Here is a 25,605-nt window from a genome sequence, read left to right as displayed (position 1 = left end):
ATGTCCCCCAAGTCCTCTCAGAAGGATCTCACCTTTATACCCAGCCAGGTTGATTGGATAAAGGTTCCAATCTCCATACCACACCTAAAGCACATTTCTGAGATTTCTGGTTTGGATTTATGTAATTTCTGTGGTGTGAGGTACAGTTGATGCAGGAAATTGTATTGCACCAACCTGTACCTGGCGTTAATAACGGCTGTCATGCTGTCCAGACACAAATCTGACCAGCACCACTCATGGATTGTTATGCCCAAGTATGATTCCCACCTTTCCTTTGACCTGAGTAAGCCTGGCTTCAGGCTCTCACTTGGAATATGAAATACATTGTAGAGATAAACGTGAACATTCCCCCTTCGAATTAGAATCCCCATGTCATTACACATGAACAAGGTTTAATGGGTCAAGAGGATTTTGGGAGATATCCCCCACCTTTAATCCAATACACTGACTTATTCTTTGCCATGTCTGAAGAACGTGCTTTAGTATGTAGTTATCTGTTTTTTTAAAAATTAATTTAGTGTCCCATTTATATATAAACTCAGTTGCTATCTTTTCACCTATGTAGTCCAATGTAGTCCAATTTGTGCCCAGGGAGGAAGGGGCCCCCCTCCCTCAAAGAATTAGGTGATAAATCTCGCGAAGGAATCTAACCAGGACAGTGCGGGATAGTTGTTTTGGATGTGGGGGACCGGGGGTGGGAAGCGTGAGAGACCGGTGGACTCTTTCTATTTCCAATTTGTCTCCAATGTTATCCCTCCCCAGCTCACTTGGGATCCATTAAAAAAAAAACCCACCAGGTCTCTTTCCTCCATACCCTCCTTCACTCCCACACTCTTGAGGTTATTCCTCATACTGTAATTCTCTAACGTCCTTTTCCTCCCCCACACATCCATTTCATTTTCCCTCTTATCCAACCTTTCCCCCGTTTCTGTCACCCTTTCTTGTTTCTCCTTAATTACCCACTGGCCTACCACCATTGTTTTCAGTGTTCTTTTTATCTCGCCAATTGCCTCCATTATATCCCTGGTAGAGGGCATCAAGCCCTCTACCTCCTTTTCTTTTCTGTCCATCTCTGTTCAATATACTTCTCTTTCCCCCATGTTCTTCCTCCTCCATCTTCCTCTTCCTCCTCACTCTCCGACATCGAGTCTCTTGACCCTTCGTCTATCCCTCCTATTCCAAAATCTTCCTGGCCTCGCTGCTCCTGCCACCCGCCAGGCCCAATGCCTCAAACTCTTGACGTAGCTCCGTTCTTCCTCCTCTTCTCCATCTTCCTCTTCCTCCTCACTCTCCGACATCGAGTCTCTTGACCTTTCGTCTATCCCTCCTATTCCAAAATCTTCCTGGCCTCGCTGCTCCTGCCACCCGCCAGGCCCGATGCCTCAAACTCTTGACGTAGCTCCGTTCTTCCTCCTCTTCTCCATCTTCCTCTTCCTCCTCACTCTCTGACATCGAGTCTCTTGACCTTTCGTCTATCCCTCCTATCCCAAAATCTTCCTGGCCTCGCTGCTCCTGCCACCCGCCAGGCCCGACGCCTCAAACTCATGACGTAGCTCCGACCCCAGGAAGAAACAGCCTTAAAAGGTAGGTCTCTTGTTTTCCTGCTGGCCCATGGTATTTCTATTGCTATCACCATCTCAGTCTCAGGTCAGTCCCCTTGTCCACAGGCCTCCACACTGTCCATGCCTGACAGCACTCCTGCCACCTCGATTGCAGTTCTCCATCAACCTCCTCTTGGGTCACCTCCACCAAGGCTGCCCTCGCTCAGCCTTCTGGGTGAGTTCTCCTCCCGATGGGTGCCCCGAGTTTCCAATCCCAATGCCTCTGGGAAGGCCCACAGTCGGCCTCTCCTTCCCAACCATGAGGTGAGTTCTTTCCATTCTTCATTTTTCCTTTCCCATTCTTCTTTGACTTTTTTTCTTGTGTTATCCTTTTCCTTTCCTCATAACTTTTCGAGGGATCTTATTTTTTCTGTCTTTTATACTTCACTATCTCAGGAGCTCTAGAATCCTTCTATTACCCTTCTTCTGTCATCTTGGATACCCCCCCCCCCAGTTATCAGGTTCTTGAATGGACCTCTCATTGGTAAAATTAATGACTTTGTACTGTTTAACTTTATACCCTGCACTTTGTTGTATATGCCAGTGTAGAGAACTATCCTCAAAACTTAAAAACGTCACCTCAAAATTGGGTTGCCCTATATGCTAGGTCTAAAATCTAAACCTTGATAGCGAAGTCTCAACACCTCTACCATCTTCACCCTCACCCTCCATACCCTATCCCCATTCCACCAGTTCTGAATCAAGTGTCTCAACAGGCCCAAGGAGGACTCTACCACGTTTCTTTCACTGACAACCCGACTCATCTCCATGCAAATATCCCAGTCAGGCCCTTGGCGCACCTTCCTTGCGCTGACAACCCTGACTCATCTCCACGCAAGTGGCATCAGTGAATTGAATGAGTGCGCATTGAGGGTCATGGTTAGTTCAGTGGGCAAACCTGTGTGTGTGTTCAACGAAGTCTCAGTGCTCCCCCACAGGATCCATTCACCCAGTCTGACAGCCTTCAGCTATGTACCGGCTCTAAACGGCCTGTTACAAGAGCCAATGGCACTTCATTCTTAAATTTGCTTATAAAATTAAAACCTTTACAGGGTAATTAGGAATTAAAATATTGTGACAGCATCATTCCACTGTTCAGTGGTCAATGCCAGACATGGGGATGGATCATCTTAAACAAAGAGTATAGCTGAAAACTTACAATTTGGGTGGAAAATCTGGGGGGGCGGGGTTGTGTCCTATACACAAATCATCCTATCACCAGCAAATACGGTATATTCTGCACGTTTTGACTTGCTACAACACTACACCCTGCACTTTTGTTTTATTATTGTACTATCTGCCAGATTTAAGTAATGGGTTGATTCGCTGGATAGCACACAAGTCAAAGTAGCAAAAAAAAAGCTGCTGGAGGAACTCGGTGGACTGAATAACGCCAGTGGGATTAAAAGACTTCACAAATTAATGGGGTTATAAGTTAAATGAAAAGCTTCAGGGTTCCAGCCGAAACGTTGACCATTTGTTTTCTCCCGCTGATGCTCCTCTACCCTCCAGCTCATGGGCTAGAATCTGGAGCAAAAATAAAAGGCATGGAATCTGTGTCACCATCAGCTAATCCTACATTAATCATTTTTTAATTAATGACTCACATTTTATCATCTCGTAATTTATTACATACTGTTGTTATTTATTTTCTTAATGAAGTTCCTGTTCAGCTGGAGCTAGTAAGAATTACGGTGTGTATGTACATTGTCCAATAAATATAAACTCATTACCATTAACTCCTTCCAGAATCGAACACTTGCCCACACTCTGGGGGAAATTAGTGGCCAATTAACCTGCCAATCTGTCCCTGCTGTCTTAGATGACCCATTTCCTATCCATGAAATTTCACCTTTCTTTGCCATTGTCCCAGGTCTCCTGCTGCCAATATCTTGACCCATGCCTTTTCTATCTCAGGACTGCAAGTTGAAGTGGTGAATGCCGGCTTAATTTTAACATTTAAGAAAAATTAGACAGGTATATGGATGAAAGGTGTATGGAGGGTTATGGACTAGGTGCAGTTTACTGGTCAGAATTATAGTTCAGCCAGACCAGAAGGGTCGAGGGTCCTGTTTCGGAGCTGTAATGTTCATAGTCCTAGAGCTCTAAAGGAGGCTTTTCAGCATAACTTGTCCATGCTTGTCATGTCCAAAGGTCGATGCATGCTCTGATAAAGCATTATGCTTTGGCTTAGCCTGGCTCAGTCCTTTATTCTCAGCCAAAATAATTTCTACATGACTTGATCAAACTTGTGCTTTATCCTCAATATGACCCATATCATGTTTGAGATCTTTGTACTTGCGATGATGGCTTGGTCTGGAATTAAAAACTAATCTCGAACATTGCAGCAGACAACAAGCCCTTTGGCCATGATGTTGTGCCGACGTATATAAACCCACTCCACAATCCAAGCTTCTCTATTTCACACCCATAATCCTCTATTTTTCTTGTATCCATGTGCTTGACTAAGAGTCTTTTAAATATCCCCATTGTATGAGACTCCACCACCACTGCTGGCAATGCATTCCAGGCACCCACTACTGTCTGTGCAAAAATACCTAACCCTTACTTCTCCCCTAAAGGGTGGCACGGGTTGGCATAGCGGTTAGCGCAACGCCTTTACAGTGGCAGTGATTGAGACCAGTGTTCAAATCCCACGCTATCTATAAGGAGTTTGTATGCTCTCCCTGTGTCTGCGTGGTTTTTCCCTTGGGGTTCTAGTTTCCTTCCACTGTTTGAAACGTACCAGGGGTTGTAGGTTAATTGGGTGTAAATTAGGCAGCATGGATTCGTGGGCTGAAATGGCCTGTTACTGCTGTATGTTTAAATTTAAATATAAACTTACTTCTCCTCACCTTGTACAGATATCCTCTGGCGTTTGCTACTCTGGCTCTGGGATAAAAGTGCACCCAACCTATGTGTCTCATAATCTGAATAGAGGGATTTAATATTCCATGGTTAGATTTTACTCCAACTGATGATAATCCCAAAGCATTTTTGGCCAGTCTCACTCCTTAATTATTCTGTGGCTGAAGTGATCAAAGTCTGCTGACCAACTCTGAACTTGCACCAAGACCTGTCACTCATTACTTCTACAGCTGCTGATCTGCGCCAACTCCCAGCATGACAAAGCTCACAGGCACAGCTTGTTCCCTTCTTTTTCCACAAGGGCCTGTTTCAGTACTGTATCTCTCCATGAAATTTGCATGCAGTCTAGTTCAGTCATTCTCAATGGGAGCCCTTATGACCCCCCCACCCTCACTCGGGACCACAGCACATTTAAGTAAAAGCCTTGTTTGCTTTTCACCTCACATATCATAATTTATTTTCTTTTTCTTTACAACATCATCCTTTCCCATTGTTCCAAAAAGAGCAACCAAAGTCTCTCCTCTCTTACATCTATCACAGCAAGTATTTATATCTTGCATAAAAATGAGATTATTTAACTTTGGACATGTGTGCTCTATGTACAACTTTAAATTGTAGTAAACAATGACAAGCAATTAACGAGGAATTATTGACCAACTTAAAAATTAAATACCAAACTTCATCTGATATTGAAAGATTTAAATCCTCTTCCCACGCACTTTTAATTTTAAATAACGTGCCTGTCTTAAGCATAGTAACTTATCATATAGATATTAAACCTTTAGGAGAAGGCTACAAGGCAAAAAAACTCATCCACAAAGTTTACATCAGGAGCTCCAGATAAATCAAAAGTCTGAGATTGAAGAAAATGCCAAATTTGCAAATATCTAAAGAATCTAGTAATTTTTAATTTTTTATGTCGTCAATAGGAGAGAAATATGAAAGAGACCAAAATTTACTGCTTCACAGGGAAGGGGGCCCATAAACTGTAAGTCAGTGGTTTTCAAACTTTTTCTTTCCACTCATGTCCCACTTTAAGTAATCCCTTTGCCATCGGTGCTCTGTGATCAGTAAGGGATTGCTTAAAGTGGGATGTGAGTGGGAAGGTTGAGAATCACTGCACACGACCCAATTGTTACTGAAATATTTTGCTTGAGAAAAATTGTCATTGGACCATTTCCTTTGGAGTTTTGAAACTATGCACATAACGTTAATTAAGTACGATTCAAAAACATTGGTTTTCAAAGTTTTTCTTTCCACTCACATCACACCTTAAGCAATCCCTTACTAATCACAGAGCACCTCTGGCATAGGGAATGCTTAAGGTGGCAAGTGAGTGGAAAGAAAAAGTTTGAAAACCACTTCTTTAAGCAGAGTCCTCAAGAAGGCCATAGCTGAAAAAAGGTTGAGAATGGGTGGTCTAATTCTGATCCATTTGGTATCATTGCATTAGTATCATCCTTAACTGCTGGTAATCAGGAGGTTCAACATCTTCTTGAGCGAGCTCCCTTAATTACTAGAATAAGTCTGTTTAATTGTTTTTTCTTCTTTTCCCACAATCAGCAATGTAAAGAATTTACTTACAAGTTTGCAGCTGATGTCAGGAGACAGATGTTTGGAGCCATAACCCCCGGCTATGACTTTATGAAGCCACTTCGGTAAGACACAAAAATCAGGAAGGACAGGAGTGGGCCATTCAATCCCTTGGACTTACTGGGCTGTTCCTCAGCTTCATTCTTTGCTGAGCTTGGGGTGTTGGATTATAACGGCATGTCCTGGGTAAACTTGTACCTCTCACTTTGTTCGTTTTAGATTGGTCACAGTGTTTGAGCTACCGAAAGAAAATAGACACACACACACCGAGAGCAGTTCAGTTTATACAAATGTTTATTACAAATTCAAAAGCTAATTTCAAACTACCATATGCAGGCCCTTCCCAATTATACTTATCAACGCCTGGACTGGTCCCAACTGCCGAGGCGAGGCAACGACTTCACACTTGTAGTAGGTTGTCGGGGCGCGGGTAGCAGCTTCTCCACCTCCCCCGACCGAGACGTTGGCCGGACTCTAGAAGTTCTTCTTCTTGCTGAGAGATGTTGCCACCTCTTGGAGAGTCTCTCCCTTCAGTAGCGGGACCATGGCTTATATTATCCAAAAACTGCTTACCCAAGCACCTATTCCCAGCACGGTAAGAAAGATAAGTGAGCAAGCTAGAATACCTAGGCTTCTATTGAATAACATAATTTTCAGCTTATCACTTTGAATACAATAGTTTATTTTGCATCAAGGTTAGGTCTCTGACAGTCTGTGACCAAAACAAGCAGGAAGGTTAAATGTTCTTGCTACACAGATGTCCTTTTAAGTCAGATAACTGCATCTCTGGCCCCTCGGTGGAATTGAGCTTATGTCTGCTGATTCTAAAAACAAGCAGGTTCTCAGCCTTGCAGAAGCAGAGGCTGCAAAAGTAAAAAACACGGTTTAAATCTTCCATTACACGGCAGCCAACTCAGAATGTGAAAATGGCGAAGGCATTTGCAGTTCACCAACGTGCTAAGGAAACTCAGCAGGTCAGGCAGCATCCGTGGGAAGTGAAAGGCAGTCGACGTTTCGGGCCTGGGCCCTTTGTCAGGAGTGTGGAAAATCAGGCGATTTTCAAATTTAATATGAATACAAAAAGCTAGTATGGAGGTCACGTGAGGTGTATATTTCATTTTATATCAAAGGGCACTTCTAGTAACAGAAGAACAGACTGAAGGTGATTGGATAATTTCCTTGTCACTCAAGCCAGGATGTTGATGATTGGATAATTTCCCTGTCACTCAAGCCTCGAGACTCCACTGTTGTAAGTGAATGAGATTGATCGAGCCTCCACTAAATTCATTTTACAAACAGAGCTGTCTGACTCTTATTGGGAGAATTTGTTGAAGTTTAAGTTGCCCAACTCTTTAGGTAGACTCATGTCTGAGTAATGCCCCCCATCTCTTTAAATGTCTGAGTCCCCTCCCCCTACTCTTTAAGTAGATTTACAGTATGTCTGAATACCCTCCCCTAATCTTGAAGTGACTCTGTGTGAGTAAAGTCCCCCACCAATCTTTAAGTAGACCGTTGTCTGAGTAATGGTTTCCTCACTCTTTAAGTAGACTTAAGTCTGAGTAAAGAAACAAAACGCTGGAATCTTGAGCACACAACAAAAAGCTGGGCGAGCTCAGTGGGTCAGGCAGCATCCACAGGTCAGTCAATGTTTTGGATCAGGATCCTTATCAAGACTCAATATTTAGCCTCGATAAATGACCGCGACCTGAAACATTGACCATTTCCAACCATGGATGCTGCCAGACTCGCTGAGACCCTCCAGCTTCTCGTTGAAGTGAGTTAGCATTCTTTGTTATACGATGGATTGTCTTTCGCAAGCCAGACCCCCTATCCAACCTGCTCCCTGTGCTGAACGACTGATGAAATCTGTCAGCAAATGTTGTTCATTAGATGGTAGAATTTATTCAGGCTGTGAACACGACAAACAGATACTGTGATTAGCTGTTTTTCCTTTCAAGGAATGGCATGAACTCGATACTTGCAGCTGATGCGCACCAGAAAGCCCATGGTCGCCTCCACATCTCAGTCACAAATGCCAAGACTCTAAAAAACTGTTTGATCTCATCGTTTCCTACCAGGGAGGATCTCGTGACGGTAATTCAACTCAGATAGTGTGTGAATGGATATTTGAAGATAAAGAAATCAGATATTTGCTTGTAAGCTGGGCCTTTCAAACTGCCTCCACTTCAAAATTTTCCAATGGAACATAGAATATTACAGCACAGTACAGGCCCTTCAGCCCATGATGTTGCGTCGACCTATATAAACCTCAGCAATCTAAACCTTCACTACCTCACACCCATAACTGTCTATCTTTCTTGCATCCATGTGTCTGTCGAAGAATCTTTTAAATGTCCATTTCATACCAGCCTCTATCACCACTGCGGCAATGCATTCCAGGCACCCACAACTCTAAAAAATCTTACTGTGATGTCTCCCCTAAATCTTCCTCCCCTCACCTTGCTTCATAAAATACGTTCCCCAATCCCGGCAACATCCTGGTAAATCTCTGCACCCTCTCCAAATTTTCCACATCCTTCCTGTAATAAGCTGACCAGCACTGAACACAATATTCCAAGTGTGATCTTGGAACAGCTTCTTCTATATATCATATTTTGTTCTCCAAACAGTTTTAATTTAAATCCACCTGGGATATTGTAGAACAATTAGATCTTGTCTAAAGTATGAAAAATTGCTTTTCCCCCTATTGAAATAACCAGGATTTCAAAAAATAAAGTAATTCAGAAGTTTCTAAAATAATTTCTGACCTATTTTTAGTTAATAAGAAAAACATTCCCCTCTGTGCTAACCTGTGCTACAGGTACCACATCCCATATTCAAACCGCTTGGGACCAGACGTTGTTTGGTTTTTGGGTTTTTCGGTTATCAGAACAAAACTGAAAAAAACCTCAAAAACAGCACAGTAGCATAGCCGTTGTCGATTCCTGTCTCCTCCCCACCGCTGCCGCCAGTCCCCGATGCCTCCCCACCACCACCACCAGTCCTGACTACGGTCCACACTCCTGCCCAGGAGCCATTTCTGGCCAGGAGTTCAAGGTCCCACTTCTGCCTGGGAGTCCGAGGTCCTGATTCTGCCTGGGAGTCCGAGGTCCTGCTTCAGCCTGGGAGTCTGAGGTCCCCACTCCTGCCCGGGAGCCCGAGGTCCCCACTACTGCCCGGGAGTCCGAGGTCCTGCTCCTGCCTGGGAGTCCGAGGTCCTGCTCCTGCCTGGGAGTCCGAGGTCCTGCTCCTGCCTGGGAGTCCGAGGTCCTGCTCCTGCCTGGGAGTCCGAGGTCCTGCTCCTGCCTGGGAGTCCGAGGTCCTGCTCCTGCCTGGGAGTCCGAGGTCCTGCTTCAGCCTGGGAGTCTGAGGTCCCCACTCCTGCCCGGGAGCCCGAGGTCCCCACTACTGCCCGGGAGTCCGAGGTCCTGCTCCTGCCCGGGAGTCCGAGGTCCTGCTTCTGCCTGGGAGTCCGAGGTCCTGCTCCTGCCTGGGAGTTCGAGGTCCTGCTCCTGCCTGGGAGTCCGAGGTCCTGCTCCTGCCTGGGAGTCCGAGGTCCTGCTCCTGCCTGGGAGCCCGAGGTCCCACTCCTGCCTAGGAGGCTGCTCTCCTTCATGATGCTGGGACAAAGGATTCATCCAACTGCTTGCAGCTGGGAAACAGTGGCTCGCAGTTTGTAAGCCAAGTGCAACAGAGGGTAAAGAAGAAATGGAAAGAGAGAGGGGAGGGAGTTACCTGAAACGAGGACAATTGGCGTTCATGTTCTCCCCATGAGCTGCCTGGCCTGCCGACTTTCACCAGTCGCTCACTGATGGCTTGAGATTCCAGCCTGCTTGTCTGAGCCGACATCCAGCCATTCAGCGTCTGTCTTCCCAGCTCGTTCTGAGCTCTATTGTTAACAAATTGGCGCCAACAGAGCAGCAGAGCCAAACACGGGCAAGTCAGGTGGTGAATTTTTTTCAACATGTAACGTCATGTTGGCACTTTTTGGTTTTCAGAACGTCTGATATGGGGTACTCAACCTGTGCTAAAGTATTTCAATCCTCCCTATTCTACCGAGGTTAGTCATTCCTTCCTTGAAAGATGTCAAATACTCTCATTGTGATGGCCTTGTGTGATTTTTTTTTCTTTCTTTCCATTAGAACCAAAGAACCATAGAACATTATAGCACAGAAACAGGCCTTTTCAGGCCTTCTAGTCTGTGCTGAACCATTTTTCTGCCTAGTCCCACTGACTTGCAGCCTGTCCATGACCCTCCATATCTCTCCCATCCATGAACCTGTCCAAATTCTTCTTAAATGTTAAAGGTGAGCCCACATTCACCACTTCAGCTGGCAGCGCTCAGCACTTTCCACACTCCCACTGTTCTTATTTTAGTTTATCATACAGTAAGAAGGGTTCTTCTGTGAGCAGTCTAATGTGTCAACTCTAATGTACATGTATCTGCATAAGGTAAAGGATATATAACCAATGTTTCAGGCCTGAGCCCTTATCTTGAAGAAGGTGGGTGTATGGAAGGGGCTGTCAGAGGAGGTGGTTGAGGCAGCATTTAAGAAATAAATGGATATATACATGGATAGGATGAGTTTAGAGCAGGGTTTCCCAAATGTTTTCTTTCCACTCGCATACCACCTTCACTTATCCCTATGCCATAGGTGCTCTGTGATTAGCAAGGGATTACTTAAGCGTGGTGTGTGAGTGGGAAGGGAAGGTTGAGAATCACTGCTCTAGACCCAATTGTTACTGAAATATTTTGGTTGAGAAAAATTGTCATTTTCCCATTTCCTTTGGAGATATGAAACCGTGCACATAACGAGTCAATTAGGTACGATTAACCTTTTTCTTTCTACTCACATACCGCCTTAAGTAATCCCTTACTAATTATAAAGTACCTATGGCGTAGGAATTACTTAAGGTGGTATATGAGTGGGTTTGGGAAGCCCTGGTTTAGGGATTTGGCCCAACATAGGCAGGTGGGACTAGTGTGCATGGACACTTGGGTCAGCATGGGCAAGCTGGGTTGAAGGGCCTGTTTCCACATTGTATATGCATATGCTCTTGCCAAACATCAGCTACTCATTCATCCTAATCCCACATTTTTGTAATTCTCCCCACATTCTCATCAGCCCCTCCCTAGATTCCACCACTCACTACACTAGGACCAATTAACCCTACCAACCCGCACATCCTGGAAGGAAGCCAGAGCAGCCAGAGGAATCCTAGACAATCACAGGGAGAACGTGCAGACTACACATGGGGTCAGGATTGAACCCGAGTTTCAGCAACTGTAAGATACTTTTGGTCCACTTATGTTAACTCATTTGTGTTGTCTTTGTTGTATTGGAAAGAGGAAAGAGCTCATGAGGATATGTGACAATAAGCAGAGGGATTGAGTTTAGAGTGGCATATTACCTTGCATTAATGCCAGCAGGGCCTGCAAAATGAACGAAAATGTGAATCTGTCGATTTGCCTTTGACTTTTGCTATCTCTTGCAGGTGCTACTCGCTAGTAGCTTTGTGCCATTCTATGCTGGGATCAAGGCTGTGAAATACAAAGGAGAAGTGAGTACAGAATTCGCAAATAAATGTTGGAAATAGCCAGCAGATCAGCTAGCACCTGTAGAGAAAGGGACAAGAATTAAGGTTGCAGGCCTATGAGCTTGAGAAGGTGTAAGATGCAGAGAAAGAGGAGGGGCAGAGAGAAAACTGAGTAATGCCTGTGAATGTGGAAGATAGGCCAGAGCATTTGACTCAAAATGGGTGATGGATATGCGTGAAAGAGGGGTAAATGCATAAATGGACGATGACTTAATTCTAAAATTTTAATTAATTTTAATTTGGAGCTATAGCACCGAAACAGGCCCTTCCAGCCCATGAGCCCGTGCCGCCCAATTAACCTAGCAACCCTGTACGTTTTGGAGGGTGGGAGGAGATCAGAGCACCCAGGGAAAATCCATGCAGGTCACGAGAGGAGACGTACAAACTCCTTACAAAAAAGCACCAGATTTGAACCAGGGTCGCTGGTGCTGCAATAGCGTCGCATTAACTGCGATGACGTAGGTGTAGATGGGGAAATAAATATAAGATGACCTTTCTCTCTGGAGTGTGGGAGGCAGATGGATGACTTTATAGAGGTACTTAAAATCATGAGGTGCATAGATAAGTGAATGCCGATGTCTTTTTACCCCCTTCAGGTAGGGGAGTACAAAACAAGAGGGTATACAGTTAACCCTTTGAACTCCAGCCATTTTTAACCGTTCATAATACAGTACAACTCCGATTATCCGAAATCGGATTCTCCAAAATCCTCAGTTATACGAAATTAAAAAAAATTTTTGGATGAACAAGGATATCTGAAACAAATCAGAAATCCTCATTTATCCGAAACATTTTCGGAGCCGAACTGACCGGGGATGAGCTCCCATCAATGGCAGGAGCGGACCTCGGGTTCCCATGGGGGAAGCAGCAGACCTCAAGCTCACGGCCAGAAGGGGAACCCTCGGGCTCCTAGCATGAGCAGGGCTTCGGTGGGGAGGTGTTGGTGATTGGCGCGCCCAGCATTTTTTTTGGTGAGAATTAAACATTATTTTAATGGTTAAAAATCCATTTTATTGTTTGTTGTTTAAACACTGTTGCAAGTGATTTGCTACTGGGCTGTTCGTAAAAAAAATGACCAGTTCTGTGAAAAAAACATTTATCCGAAATAGGCCCAGAAAATCAGAGTTGTACTGTATATATTCCGGACTAGATCCATGGGTAAACTACAGTACAAACACCCCCAGTGTGAACCAGCTGGTGGTTGGTATAAAAACAGTCCTGGAAAAATGGGACACGGAGTATATGCACTTGTTGGTAGTCCCTGAAAACAGGGACATGGAGTTCAAAGCGTTAAGGTGAAAGATTTGAAGGGGACTTGAGATGGGAATTTTTTTTAAACAGAGAGTGGTGGTCGTGTGGAATAAGCTGTTAGAGGAAGTAGTAGAGGCTGTGACAATGACAACATTTCAGACATGGATAGGAAAGGTTTAGAGGACCACATGGAGGAAAATGGGGCAACCTTTGATGGACAACTTGGTCACCAAGGACAAGATGAGCTGAAGGAACTGTTTTCTAAATTTAAATTTAGACAAAGAGCATAGTAACAAACTCTTCCAGTCCATGAACCCATGCCACCCAATTATCCCAATTAAACTACAGCCCTCGTGAAGGGTGGGATGAAACCGGAGCACCCATAGGAAACCCATGCAGACCTGTGGAGAACATCTAAACTCTTCACAGACAGCATTGTAATAGCATTGCACTAAACACTACACTAATAATCCTTCAAACCATTAACCAGACGATCAAATGTGCGAAATTAACAGCAGGAAAAAGGAGGGAGGGGGGAAAAAACCTGGCAAAAAAAGCTGGAATTGTTAACGATTAGAAATAGCTGAAGTGCTTATTCCCGAAAGCCAAGCCAAAACGAACGGCAATTCACAAGATGGACAGTTGAGGGCAGAAAGGCAACAGTTCTGAAGTGGAGTAGAACACAGAAATCTGCAGTCGCTGTGATTATAGTGAAAACACACATTTCATAGAAATGCTGGAGGAAGTCAGCCAGTCTTCCAGTGTCCATAGGAGGTAAAGATATATTGCTGACAGGCCTGGGCCCTTCCTCAAAATATAAGCAAAAAGCAGGCGGCCATCCGAATAAAGACTAGGGAAAGAATGGTGGGGGGGTCCGGACCAACAAACAAAAGGTGTTAATTGGATATGATAAGAGGAAAGGTGAGAATTGATTTGGCTCCATGAAAAAAGACAGAGGGAAAAAGGAAGAGAGAGAGTGATAGATCTAGAGGAAAGGAGACAGGGATGGTGGTTGGGGAGGGGGGTAGGGGGTGGTATGAAGATAGAGGGGGAAGTTTTAATGGAAACCAGAGAAGTCAGTAGAAAATAAAAAGATAACTTTTGGTGGTCCTGGAATATCTTAAGGTTATGAAAATACAGGAAGCTTCAAGAGCCTGATGAGGGGACAAAAAACTGATCTTGAACATAAAGTTGTCGGACTTAATGCTTCTGTGCCTTCTGCCTGAAGTTAGCAGTGAGAAGAGATGGTGAGCACAGTGAAGAGGCTCCTTTAGGATGGTGCCTCCCTTTTTGAGATCCCAACACTTGTTCCAAATTCCAAGGCTGTTCATTGCATGGAGAGCACCAATGGAACTAGGAGGGGCCTGCTGGAATTTCTCTGCAGTTGCAGGACTCTCCTCTCAAATCCAGCAGGAAGTTATGAAGGAGTCCATCCACAAATTCCAACCTTATTCACTTGTACTGATCGAGTGAAATTGTTGCTTCCCCCCGCCCCCCACCTTCCTCCCACGTTGTTATTTAAATGTCCAAGTTGCTATATGTTCCTGAGCTCAAGTCAACTGATGGATTACTGCTATAAATATAAGAATTGGAACATCGTGTTGAAATTTTGATGTCATACAAGGAATATTAGATTAGCACAGTAGAGGTCCTTGGTGCTGCAATGATGTGCTGGCCCATATAAATCACCTCCACAATTGATCTACACCACCCTCCCTCACAGTCTATAACCCCCTATTTTTCTTCAGATCAGGTACTATTTATTGTCATGTAACAAAACAGAAATGTAATATTACACAAAATCACCTTTAATCTGCATAAGGCAGACAAAAATTCCCCGTTAGCGTTGCCCAGCACCCCTTACAGTCAGAGAAAGAGAAACAAAAGAGTCCCTTCAGAGACACTGTGGATTTGCCTTCAGCGCTCCCGCAACCTCCGCAACCACACAGACTCCTGCTCGATTAATCCGCAACCCGAACTCCAGATCCAAACCTCCAACATGATGAGAAAGGGAGGATAGAACACTGCATCACAGTACAGACCCTTCAGCCCTTAATGTTCTGCTGACCAATATATTCCGACCAAAAAAAAACCGAAACCCTTCCTACCTTGTATCCTATTTTTCTTTCATCCATATGCCTGTCTAAGAGTCTCTTAAAGGTCCCTAACATTTCAGCCTCCACCACCATCCCTGGCAAGACATTCCAAGCACCCACAACTCTCTTTTTAAAAAGCTTACCCCTGATAACTTCCCTAAACTTTCCTCCCTTCACTTTGTAGAGATGTCCCTTGGTGTTTGCTATTCCTGCCGGGGAAAAAGGCACTGGCTGTCCACCTTATTTATGCCTCTCAGAATCTTGTAGACCTCTATTAAATCTCCTCTCATTGTTCTTCGCTCCAAAGAGAATTTTTTTTTAGCTCTGCTAACCTTGCCTCATAAGCCTTATTTTCCAATCCATGTCCACATCCTGGTAACTCTCCTCTGCACCCTCTCAATAGCTTCTGCATCCTTCCTATAACGAGGTGACCAGAACTGAACACAATACTCTAAATGTGATCTCACCAGAGATTTGTGATGTTGCTACATGACCTGACAAACTTTGTTTTGGTCACCTCGCTGCAGGAAGGATATTATAAAGTTGAAAAGGTTACAGAAGAGGTGGGCAAACTTGTGCCAGGATGAGGGAAGTTGAGTTGAGATGAAAAACTAGTCCTGTTTTCCTCGCCGCGTTGCAGTTTGATAGCAGCCTTTTTGAGGTCGATCAAATCATGTTGGGCATAGATAAAGTGAATGATGACAGTCTCTTTCCTAGAGAATCTAAGACAAGAGGGCATAAGTATAAGGTGAGGGGGATCTGATTTAGAAGGGACGTGGGGAGAGATCAGTTCTTCGCTCAGAGAGTGGTGGGCACGTGGAACAAGCTGTCAACATGCTGTAGGCAGGTACGTTAGCTTTCTTCAGAATTAGAATCAGAATTTATTGTCATGAACAAGTCAAGAAATTCTGTGTTTTGTGGAAGCATCACAGTCCAAACATATTATACATATTATAACCATCTTACAACACTACTATAAAAAATAAAATAATAATAGTTCATGAAATATAAGGCAGTGTCTTTGGTTCATTGATCATTCAAGAATCTGATGGCAGCGGGGCAGAAGCTGTCCTTGTGCTACTGAGTGCCTGTCTTTAGGCACCGGTACCTTTTTCCCCAATGGTAGCAGAGTGAAGAGGGGATGGCCTGGATGGTGGGTGTCTTTAAGGATAGAGGCTGCTTTTTAAGACACCACCTCATGTAGATGTCTTCACTGGAGTGAAGTCTGGTGCCTGTGATGTCGTAGGCCGAGTTAACAACCCTCTGGTGTTTATTCTTGACCTGAGAGTTGGTGCCTCCATAGCAGGCAGTGATGCAACCAGCTAGAATGCTCTCCATGGTGCACCTGTAGAAGTTTACAAGAGCCTTTGGTGACATACTGAAACTCCTCAGATACCCCACAAAGTATAGCCGTAGGTGAGCCTTCTTTGTGATTGCATCAACCTGGAGGCTCCAGGAAAGATTCTTGGGGATGTTGACACCCATTATTTCACTTTATGAAATACTTGGAAAACTCCATGAATGGGAGGGGATTGGAGGGTTTGGGCCTAATATGGACAAGTGGGACTAAAGCTGGAGGGCTCTTTGGGCTGTAAGACACTGACTATTTGAACAGTGCAAGTGCTCATGACAAGAGAACAATATGTATTCAAATCAAATAAAGAATACCATTGAAATCATACAACTAGCATGGCGGTTAGCATGAAGCTATTATAACTCCATCGATGCAGAGTTGAATCCAGCGCTGTCGTTAGGGGGTTTGTACGTTGGGGGGGGGGGGGGGGGCGGGGGTCTGTGACAATTTTGTCCGGGTGCTCCAATTTCCTCCCACATTCCAAAGAAGGAATGTTAATTATTAATAGGTCACATGGGTGTAGAACCAGAGAACACTAAAACACAGAAAAAAGGCCTGCACACTTAGTCTGCGTCAAACTATCCTTGCCTAGTCCCATAGGCCTGTACTATATCCCCCGTACCCCTCCCATCTATGTACCTGTCCAAATTTTTCTTAATGTCAACATTGAGCTAACATTCACCACTTCTGCAGACAGTTTGTTCTACACTCTCTGGCTCAAGAAGTTCCCCTTAACTTTCCACCTTTCATCCTTGACCCATGTCCTCTAGTTCTTGTTTTACCCAAACTCAATGAAAAAGCCTGCTGTAACCCTCATCAATCTGTATTCAAAATTGAGTGGCTTGGGCTCATGGGCCAGAAGGGCTGTATCTCTGAACTAAAAATTAGTGAACTTTTTCCAAGTGAAAGGATAATATGTCATGCAGATCGCAATGCAAATAAGAAGTTTGCTTTTTGTTACATGCACGGAGGTACAGTGAGAACGGTTGTTTTGCAGGCAGTCCAGCTAATCAATCCACGCTTGTTACATCAATGAACACAATGCAGTTACATGATCAAGTCAAGTTTATTGTCACCTGATTCCACAAGTACAACCCGACGAAACAGTGTTCTCCGGTCCTCAGTGCAAAACACGCAGACACACAACCAGACATAACACACACACAGACAAGCAATACATAGGCAGGACAAGAATTTCATCTATACAAAATAAAAATATAAATATCGTTTGATGAATATGAGAGTCTCGGATGGTCAGTGTGAGCAATTCCTTTGATCATTCACCATTCTCCCTGCCCGTGGGAAGAAGCTGTTTCTCAGCCTGGTGGTGCTGGCTCCGATCCGCCTGGATCTCTTCCCCGATGGGAGTAGCTGAAAGATGCGCTGTGGAAGGGGTCTTCAATGATTGTGCACGCCCTCTTCAGACAACAATCCCAGTAGATCACATCATGGGGTCTTATGGTCCTGTGGGTTGACTTCTGATCCATTTCTCTGCATCAACCATTCCACATTCTGATGCAGCCCGCCAGGACACTCTCAATAGGACTCCTGTAGAAGATTGACATGATGGTGGCTGGTAGCCTTGTCTCCTTCAGTCTTCACAGGAAGTGCAGTCGCTGTTGCACCTTCCTGACAAGTGAGGAGATGTTGTGTATCTGCAATAGGTCACTAGTTAAGTGGACTCCTAGGAACTTGATGCTCTCTACTCTCTCCATTACAGAGTTATCGATGTGTAGTGGAGGGTGATCATTCCAGGTCCTCCTGAAGTCCATGATCATCTCCTTTGTCTCAATAACGTTGTTATTCAGGCACCAAATCGTGAGATTTTCCACCTGTAGCGCGACTCATCGTTGCTGACGAGATCAGCTACTGTTGTATCACCTGCAAACTTGATGACACTGTTGGAGCTGGATCTGGTGATGTATTCGTGGGCCAATAGCATGGACAGGAGCGGGCTGAGCACACAGCCCTGAGGTCTGTTAGAACAGAGCAAAGCCCACATTATTTTACGAGTGTGATGTTCGTTCAGGACATTTTGTGTTTGATATCAAACTCGTGAATCACCTTTCTGTCGGGAAGAGGGTGTGGCTGGAATAGGATAGATCTTTTAACACGTTGGCTGCTTTCCGAGCCAGCGGGAAGTGTAGACAGTCAACAGAGCGGAGTATGATTCAATATTTTGTTTGTTAAATGTGCTTTTTATGATGGGACCTGTGTCAAGTCTACCGTGCCAGTGCAGGCAATTTATTTTGTCACAAAATGGGATTTAGCAGATGGTGACACAGTGGCAATAGCTGAGAAGGTAGGTATGCATTTTTGTGGAGAATTCTGTCTTTGCATTCAACATCGTGTATTGCTTTCTCATGGAAAGAAGCACCAGGTTACAGAGAAATTAATCTGGGAATAGGATTGCCATAGATTTGATGGGCTGAAATGCCTCTTATTGCATAAGAGATAGAGGAAACTCTTCCAGGCCCTCTGCACAGCAGCAATAACGTGCATTTAAATTGTTCAATTAATATAAATTGTAGCCTTGGGTGTTTCACTGGAGAGTTGGCAGAAATAAAATTGATATTGAGCCTGGCGTGAAATGTTTTGAGCAGGAACTGAATGACTTCAGTTTTAACAAGGAGGAAGTTGGAAAGGAGAGTCTGGTTCTGGATGCTGAAGGAACAGCCTCGATAGCACCATCAGAGGAATGCAGAGGAGCCGACAACCTTTTGGATCTAACTAGCTTGCAGCTTGAAGTCCAGTGCCTGCACTCAAAAAAAGTTCACATTGATTGTCAGAGTCCGCACACGACATTGCATAGAGCCCTGAGATTCTTTTTGTTTCCTGAGGAACAGGCAGAATTTCTATTGCCAGTAACAGTAAACTGTTCTCAAAGAAAGGAGGAACTGTAAACAAACTGACTGTGCAAATACAGATGTAGGTAAAAATATACAGAGATGCACTGAGTGGTGTGGATCCTTGAAGATTGCTGCTGCTGTCCGACGTCAGCGTTCCACGCTCAGTGGTGGGCAGAGATTTGCCTGTTATGTGCTGGCATTACCTTTTGCAGATCTTTTCATTCATAGATGGATGGTGTTCCCCCTTGGCACTGCCACAGCACCTAGTTGTGCCCGTCAGAGTACAATTTCCAGTCTTTCCCTTTTTCAATCTTTTTTTATTGGTTTTTATTATAAATACAGTACAATGACGTAAAGGTAACAAAACTGAAAATATATATTCAAACAGTATAAACTCAGCCTCCGCCCCCGCCCCCACCACTGGACTGGACGAAAGCAGAAAATACATCAAAATATTATATATAAAACCCCGTCTAACCTTCTCTATTGGAAAAAAAAGGAAACTAACCAAATAAAATCTGAGCAGCTTATCCTGAGGGTCACATCTATATTTGTAGTTTTTGATTCAGACCGTGAATCAAAAAACAAAGATAAGACAATATCTCATCTGGAAGAGTGAGTACATCTAATCACGTTAAAAACATTTATAATCAAATGCAAATAAGCCAAGTATCTTCAAATTTCACCGATGAATCAAATACGTGACATCTAATTTTTTTTCTAAAACAGGACATAATATGAGAGAACCATTGAAATACTGTTGGAGGTCTAGAGACTTTCCATTTGAATAAGATGGCTCTTTCTCTTTCTCTTGCATTATTTCCTCAAAAAAAATGTTGAGGTTCATCAAGAACTTCCCATCATTGGTATCCGTCTTTGTTTAAATCAGTGGCCCTGAAATGGGCCACTCATAATTGAACACAACATTTATAATGCCTCGTGCAAATTTAAAGCGCTTATGACGTTTTGGCTTTACGATCACCTTGCTCCCGAGTGCAAAGACGCACTCTGACCCCAACAGGTCCATGTCTGCTATCAGGCAGAGGAAGGGTGCAGTCAGTCCCTTAATGCAGTGCTTCCCAACCTTCTTCCGCTCACAGGCCACTTTAAATACAGTTAAACCCCAGGTGTCCAGAAACAAGCAACCGACAGCCTCAAGTAACCAGCAAAAAAAAGGGAGAGAGAAATAAATAATTAAAACAAGGAATAAAATTATAGGTAAAAAATATGTAAGTTAAAAATTTTGAAAGTAAATTTTCTGTGATGTAACACATAAACCCTTGGTGAAGATGGGAGCAAAGATTCAGCCAGGGGAATGCCTGGATCGTGCTTTGCTCATAGCAACTGTTTGAATAAAGCTTGATTAAAATTGCATTGCCCAGGGTGAAAAGCTGGTTGGTGCCGCTCGCCGTTGGGCTGACTCCTTATCCCAGCTTAGTAAGAGTTGCCCCAATCAGAGGCTTTAGAAGAGGGGGGGGGGTTAATTATCTAGAATGTTATTGTTAGTCTTTAGGTGGCTCTGTGGAGGGGGAAGAAACAGTTTTTCAAATCTTCCAGTTTGCTTTCAATATAGAACTAAACTGGTCACCCAGACACCAGATCTTTAATGTTGTTGTTAAGCAGGAAAGTCTGCGGTTGCGGTGATGGTAGTGCCACGCACAAACGCGCTGGAGAAACTCAGCAGGTTACGCAGTGTCCATAGGAAGCAAAGGATAGCCTACGTTTTGGGCCTGAGCCCTTTATCAGGGTTGTTGAAGAGCTCAGTCTCGAAACACTGGTTACCCTCAACTTGCACATGACGCTGAGTTTCTCCAGCACCTTTGTGTAGTGCCCAGCAATCACAGCATCTGCAGACTTTCTTGTTTCATTCCATTCAGCTGCTCCACTGCGAAGACTCTTCGAGGGGCACCTAACCCGAAGAAGTCCCCCATACCTTGACAAAGGGCTCATATTAATTAAGATGTGTTCTCTTCCCCCCCCCCCCCCCACGTCTCAATAAAATGCCCCTACCTGAAACGGTGACCTTTTACACCCACAGATGCAGTCTGACCCACTGAGTCCCTCCAACAGCTCTTTGCTCAAGGACCCATCATCTTCAGCCTTTTCTCTTCAGACATAAACTGCTGCTTGAGGCAATCTGAATGAAAGTTAGTGCAGTAAGAAAATATTAGGGAATGGAAAATGAGATAAATGTAGGTCCCAGCTAATTAACACCATGCCGTACAACAAAGACTTAAATACAGTCTTGCTTAATGCTTGCTGTAGGATATTTTGACAACCACGCTCAGTAAGTTTTAGTTAGACTTGCTGGGTGTGTTATCAGCTTTAAAAATCTTCAACTGCATACACATTTTGAGAAAGTAGCTTCCTTTCCGATAAAGAATGTGATAATGTGTGAAAGAGTTTTAGTCTTCTGATGTAGATAGCAAACCGTTATTTTGGTTTAAGATGTAAAGATGATTAATCAATGTGAAACCAAGTATTTTGCAGTGAAAAACGTTCATGATTGAAGGAGAGCGCTGGGGCCTTTCTGTAGCCTTCTGAAACTGCATTGTTTTTTGATTGTTCCGATCAACGCGCTATCATCCTCTAAGTCTGCCTCAGGCTTGATTTTAATATCTTTGAAAAAAATGGACAGATACCTGGATGGGAAGAGTATGGAGGGATTATGGCCCAGGTGCAGGTCAGTGGGAGTAGGCAAAAGAATAGTTTGGCGCAGACTGGAAGGTCAAACGGCCTGCTTTCTGCACTGGAATATGTAACAAAGCTACAACACTGATGACACAAGTTGTGTATCAATGGTTAGCACATAAACTTCAGAGGTTGAAGCTGTACTGAAGAATCTCAAACATAAAACATTCAGACAGATGCCCCCAATTCAGGCATTTAACAATTTTGGATGCATTTTCATTGTCTGTTGACAATTTATTAACCTGTAAAATGAACTCTACTCTTTCCATCGATGCTGGCTGACCTGTTGGAGATTTCCAGCATTCTCTTTTATTTTAGGTGTCCCAGAGCTGCTGTGTTCTGTATTCTGTGTCCTGGCGTGAATTTTTTTCCGATCTTTGCTTTTTCTTTTATTGACTCTGCCTTCACCTTGTGAAGGTGGCCAGCCTTTTAAAGGACCCATCCCACCCCAATCATGCTCTCTCCTAACCCATACAAGAGACACGAGTTTGAAAGTCTGCACCACCAGGTTCAAGGGCAGTTTCTTTTCTGCTGTTATCAGTCTCCGGAATGGCCCTCCCATTAGTATAATAAGCACCGTTTAACTCTACTTTTCTCTTTTACACTGAAGCCTGAACTCTTTGAATTATTTTTATTCTTGCACTAACCCACTGGTTGTCAACCTTTTCCTTCTCACACATCACCTTAAGTAATCCCTTACTCACCCCAGAGCACTTATGTTAGTAAGAGATTACTTCAGGTGGTATGTGAGTCGGGGAAAAAAATGGTTGAGAACCACTGAACAAAACGGCTTTGCTGTATAAAGGTTGACTTGCCTAGACAGCTCAAAACAATTTCTTCATGTGACAACAACACAATTCAATTTGTCTCATTTACTCCAGACAGGTAGGTGTAATGAACACATCTTCACCACTTTCTCACATCCAGTGGCACCACCACCTTTGTTTTGCCATTCTTCTCGAAGCTTCCTTTGCACTCCTACCTCTCTGCTCATGGCTCACCGACCTGAAGCATTGCATTGTTTCTCTCCAGGCACAGATCCCATCTGGCCCTCCGAATGTCTTTAGCAAGTTCTGAAGAAGGGTTTCCACCCAAAATGTCAACAGTTCATTTTTCTCCCACTGATTCAGATCAGATTTATTGTCAGAGTACATACATGATCTCATCTACAACCCTGAGATTCTTTTTCCTGTGGGTAAGGGAAAATTACCACTTATTGGTCGTGTAAAAAAAAAACTGTGCTAAGAAGATATGTACACATGTAAACCAATAAAGAAATGTAAACAAACTGACAGTGCAACACAGAGAGAAAAAAATCAATAAAGTGCAAAAGTGAGAGTCCTTAAATGAGTCCCTGATTGAGTCTGTCGCTGAGGAGTCTGATGGTGGAGGGGTAGCAGCTCTTCCTGAACCTGGTGGGGCAAGCCTTGTGACACCTGATGGCAGCAGCAAGAACAGTGCATGTGGAACCTAGAGGATCACTGCTGCTCTTTGACGGCAGCATTCCCCGTAGACGTTCTCGATGCCAGGGAGGGTTTTACTTGTGATGTCCTGGCTGTGTCCACTACCTTTTGCAGGGCCTTACCCTCCGGGGTATTGGCGTCCCCGAACCAATGATGCTGCTCAACCTGCTGTGTTCCTCCAGAAAAGTGATTTTACCTCCAGATTCTAGCATCTGCAGTTTTGGCCTTCATGTCAACCCAGTTTCTGTTTCTTTTTTCGGTTACAACATGAAACAACGCTGTCTTCTTCACAGACCTAGCCTGCGGGGACCTCTTTGAAATGTCCAGGTCAATACTTAACTCCAACTAATATCTGGATAAGTGCCTATTGTTGCTTATGGGGCCTGCTATGTATGGGTTGATGGGCTTCCCGTGAGCAGCAGCATCTAAACTTAAACATATATGAATGAGTGTGTTGTTTATTTTCACGTGTATCAAGATACAGTGAAAAGCTTTGTTTTGCATTCTCTCCAGGCAAGTCAACCCGTACTAATTTGCAGTAGGTAATTTAAATTTTTTAAAAAGACATACAGCGCAGTAACAGACCCTTCCGAGCCCGTGCCACCTAAATACACGAATTAATCCTTAGCCCCAGTAAGTTACGCAGGGAAGGAGGAAACCGGAGCGCCCACTGAACACTCACGCAGATACAGGGAAGAACATGCAAACTCCTGACAGACGGTTCCAGATTTGAACCCAGGTCGCTGGTGCTGTATAGTGTCACACAAACTGCTTTATTAGTGCAATGATATTACAAAAGTGGAATGTTATAATAAGGCATGGAGTGCAGGATATAGTGCTATCAAGACAAAATGCAAGGGGTAGAGTTAAACAGTGGAAGGATATCTTTTCCCAATTTAAGAGTCTGATAACAGCAGGAAAGTAACTGTCCTTGAATCTGGAGATTCGTGTCTCCAACCTCGAGTACCTTCTACCTGATTGAGGGAAGAAGAAAAGAGTGTGAGCAGAGTGGGAACGTGCCTTTTAATGTGTGGGCTGAGTGCCTGTGTCAGCAGAATCAATGAAGGGGGAAGATGCTTTGTGCAATGCCCTGAGCCACGATCACAACTTCTTGTGGTTCTGGGCAGAGAAATAAAATGTGAAGCAATCTGGTAAGCGCTGAGGTGGTGAAAGTCACTCTTTCTTTCTGCTAGAAGGATTTTAAGAACACTTTCCTTAATCACCTCTTTGCCTATATATCACATTGAAAAGAAAACCCATCAAGGTGCCTTCTCACACACATCAAGCCGTGGTAAGCCTCATCCATTCTCAGGAAACCCATCAGTTCTTCCTCCCTCCAGTCTTGGCTTCTTTCCATCACCACCTTACTTAAGTCTTATGTGACCAAATATTCCTTTATAAAAAATTAATTTATGGGTTGCAAAGGGCTACTGTCTCATCATTTAAATGGGTCAGTGGGTCACGAGAGTTGATGACAGTGCTGCATCTCTGGGTTAATGCAGAAGCTCTAGTTATGATGTTCAGAAACTGGATGAATAGTTTCTCGGTCACTGTTAAAGACACTTTTGTTTCTTACTTTGTTCAAGCTTATTTATCATTCAGTCGTACCAGTGCAGCCTGACAAAACAGCGTTCTCCAGTCCATGATGCAAATCTGTGCAAACGCACATACAGCCAAACGATAGATATGCGCAGAACCTCTGCTCTCCTGAGTCCGTACCGGTGGCAATGCCACCATTTTGGAGGATAGTATTCCATGATGGAATGTCAGGACAGACTTGATGGGTCAAACAGCCCAGTTCCACTCCCATGCTTTGTGGTCTTATGGGGATGGATGGGGTGAGTGGAAACTGATATGTGCTGAAGAGGCATTTAGACACGTGAACAGACAAATGATGGAGGGATATGGATTGCATGCTGGCAGATGGAATTAGGTGTTATGGTCAGCAAAGACGTGGGCTAAAGGGCCTGTTCCTGTGGCTTACTGATCTTTGTACATCTAGATTATTGGTCTAATAACTTCTCTGAATTTGGTTCTATTTCTGGCACCCCCTCTGCTCCCAGTGTGGATAGCCAGGAGAACTCTGCATCTTTAGTAACCTCCATTCTCGAACCACTAACTATCTTTTGGAAATATTACACTGCCTTCCCTCCTTCAAATCTAAACATACCATTACCCTCCTCCCAATGTTTCCTTCTTTGGATGCCCAACTATTGTCTGTCTTCCTGAAAAATCAGCTTC

The 25,605-nt window shown here is 44.0% G+C and overlaps 1 protein-coding gene across 1 annotated transcript in view; it reads left to right on the top strand.

Moving 5' to 3' along the window:
• The window catches only part of pnpla4 (patatin-like phospholipase domain containing 4), a 46,168-nt gene that overhangs the window by 5,156 nt on the left and 15,407 nt on the right, over nt 1–25,605 (top strand). Inside the window, exons 2-4 of the mRNA XM_069892076.1 lie at nt 6,033–6,127; nt 8,021–8,156; nt 11,559–11,624. Coding sequence (XP_069748177.1) covers nt 6,033–6,127; nt 8,021–8,156; nt 11,559–11,624 — 297 coding nt within the window. The remainder of the gene's footprint in view (nt 1–6,032; nt 6,128–8,020; nt 8,157–11,558; nt 11,625–25,605) is intronic.

This window comes from Narcine bancroftii, chromosome 7 (genome assembly GCF_036971445.1).
Source record: "Narcine bancroftii isolate sNarBan1 chromosome 7, sNarBan1.hap1, whole genome shotgun sequence".
Lineage (NCBI taxonomy): Eukaryota > Metazoa > Chordata > Chondrichthyes > Torpediniformes > Narcinidae > Narcine > Narcine bancroftii.
The sequence above is the reverse complement of the archived record's forward strand: the minus strand, read 5'-3'. Positions and strand labels throughout refer to the sequence as shown.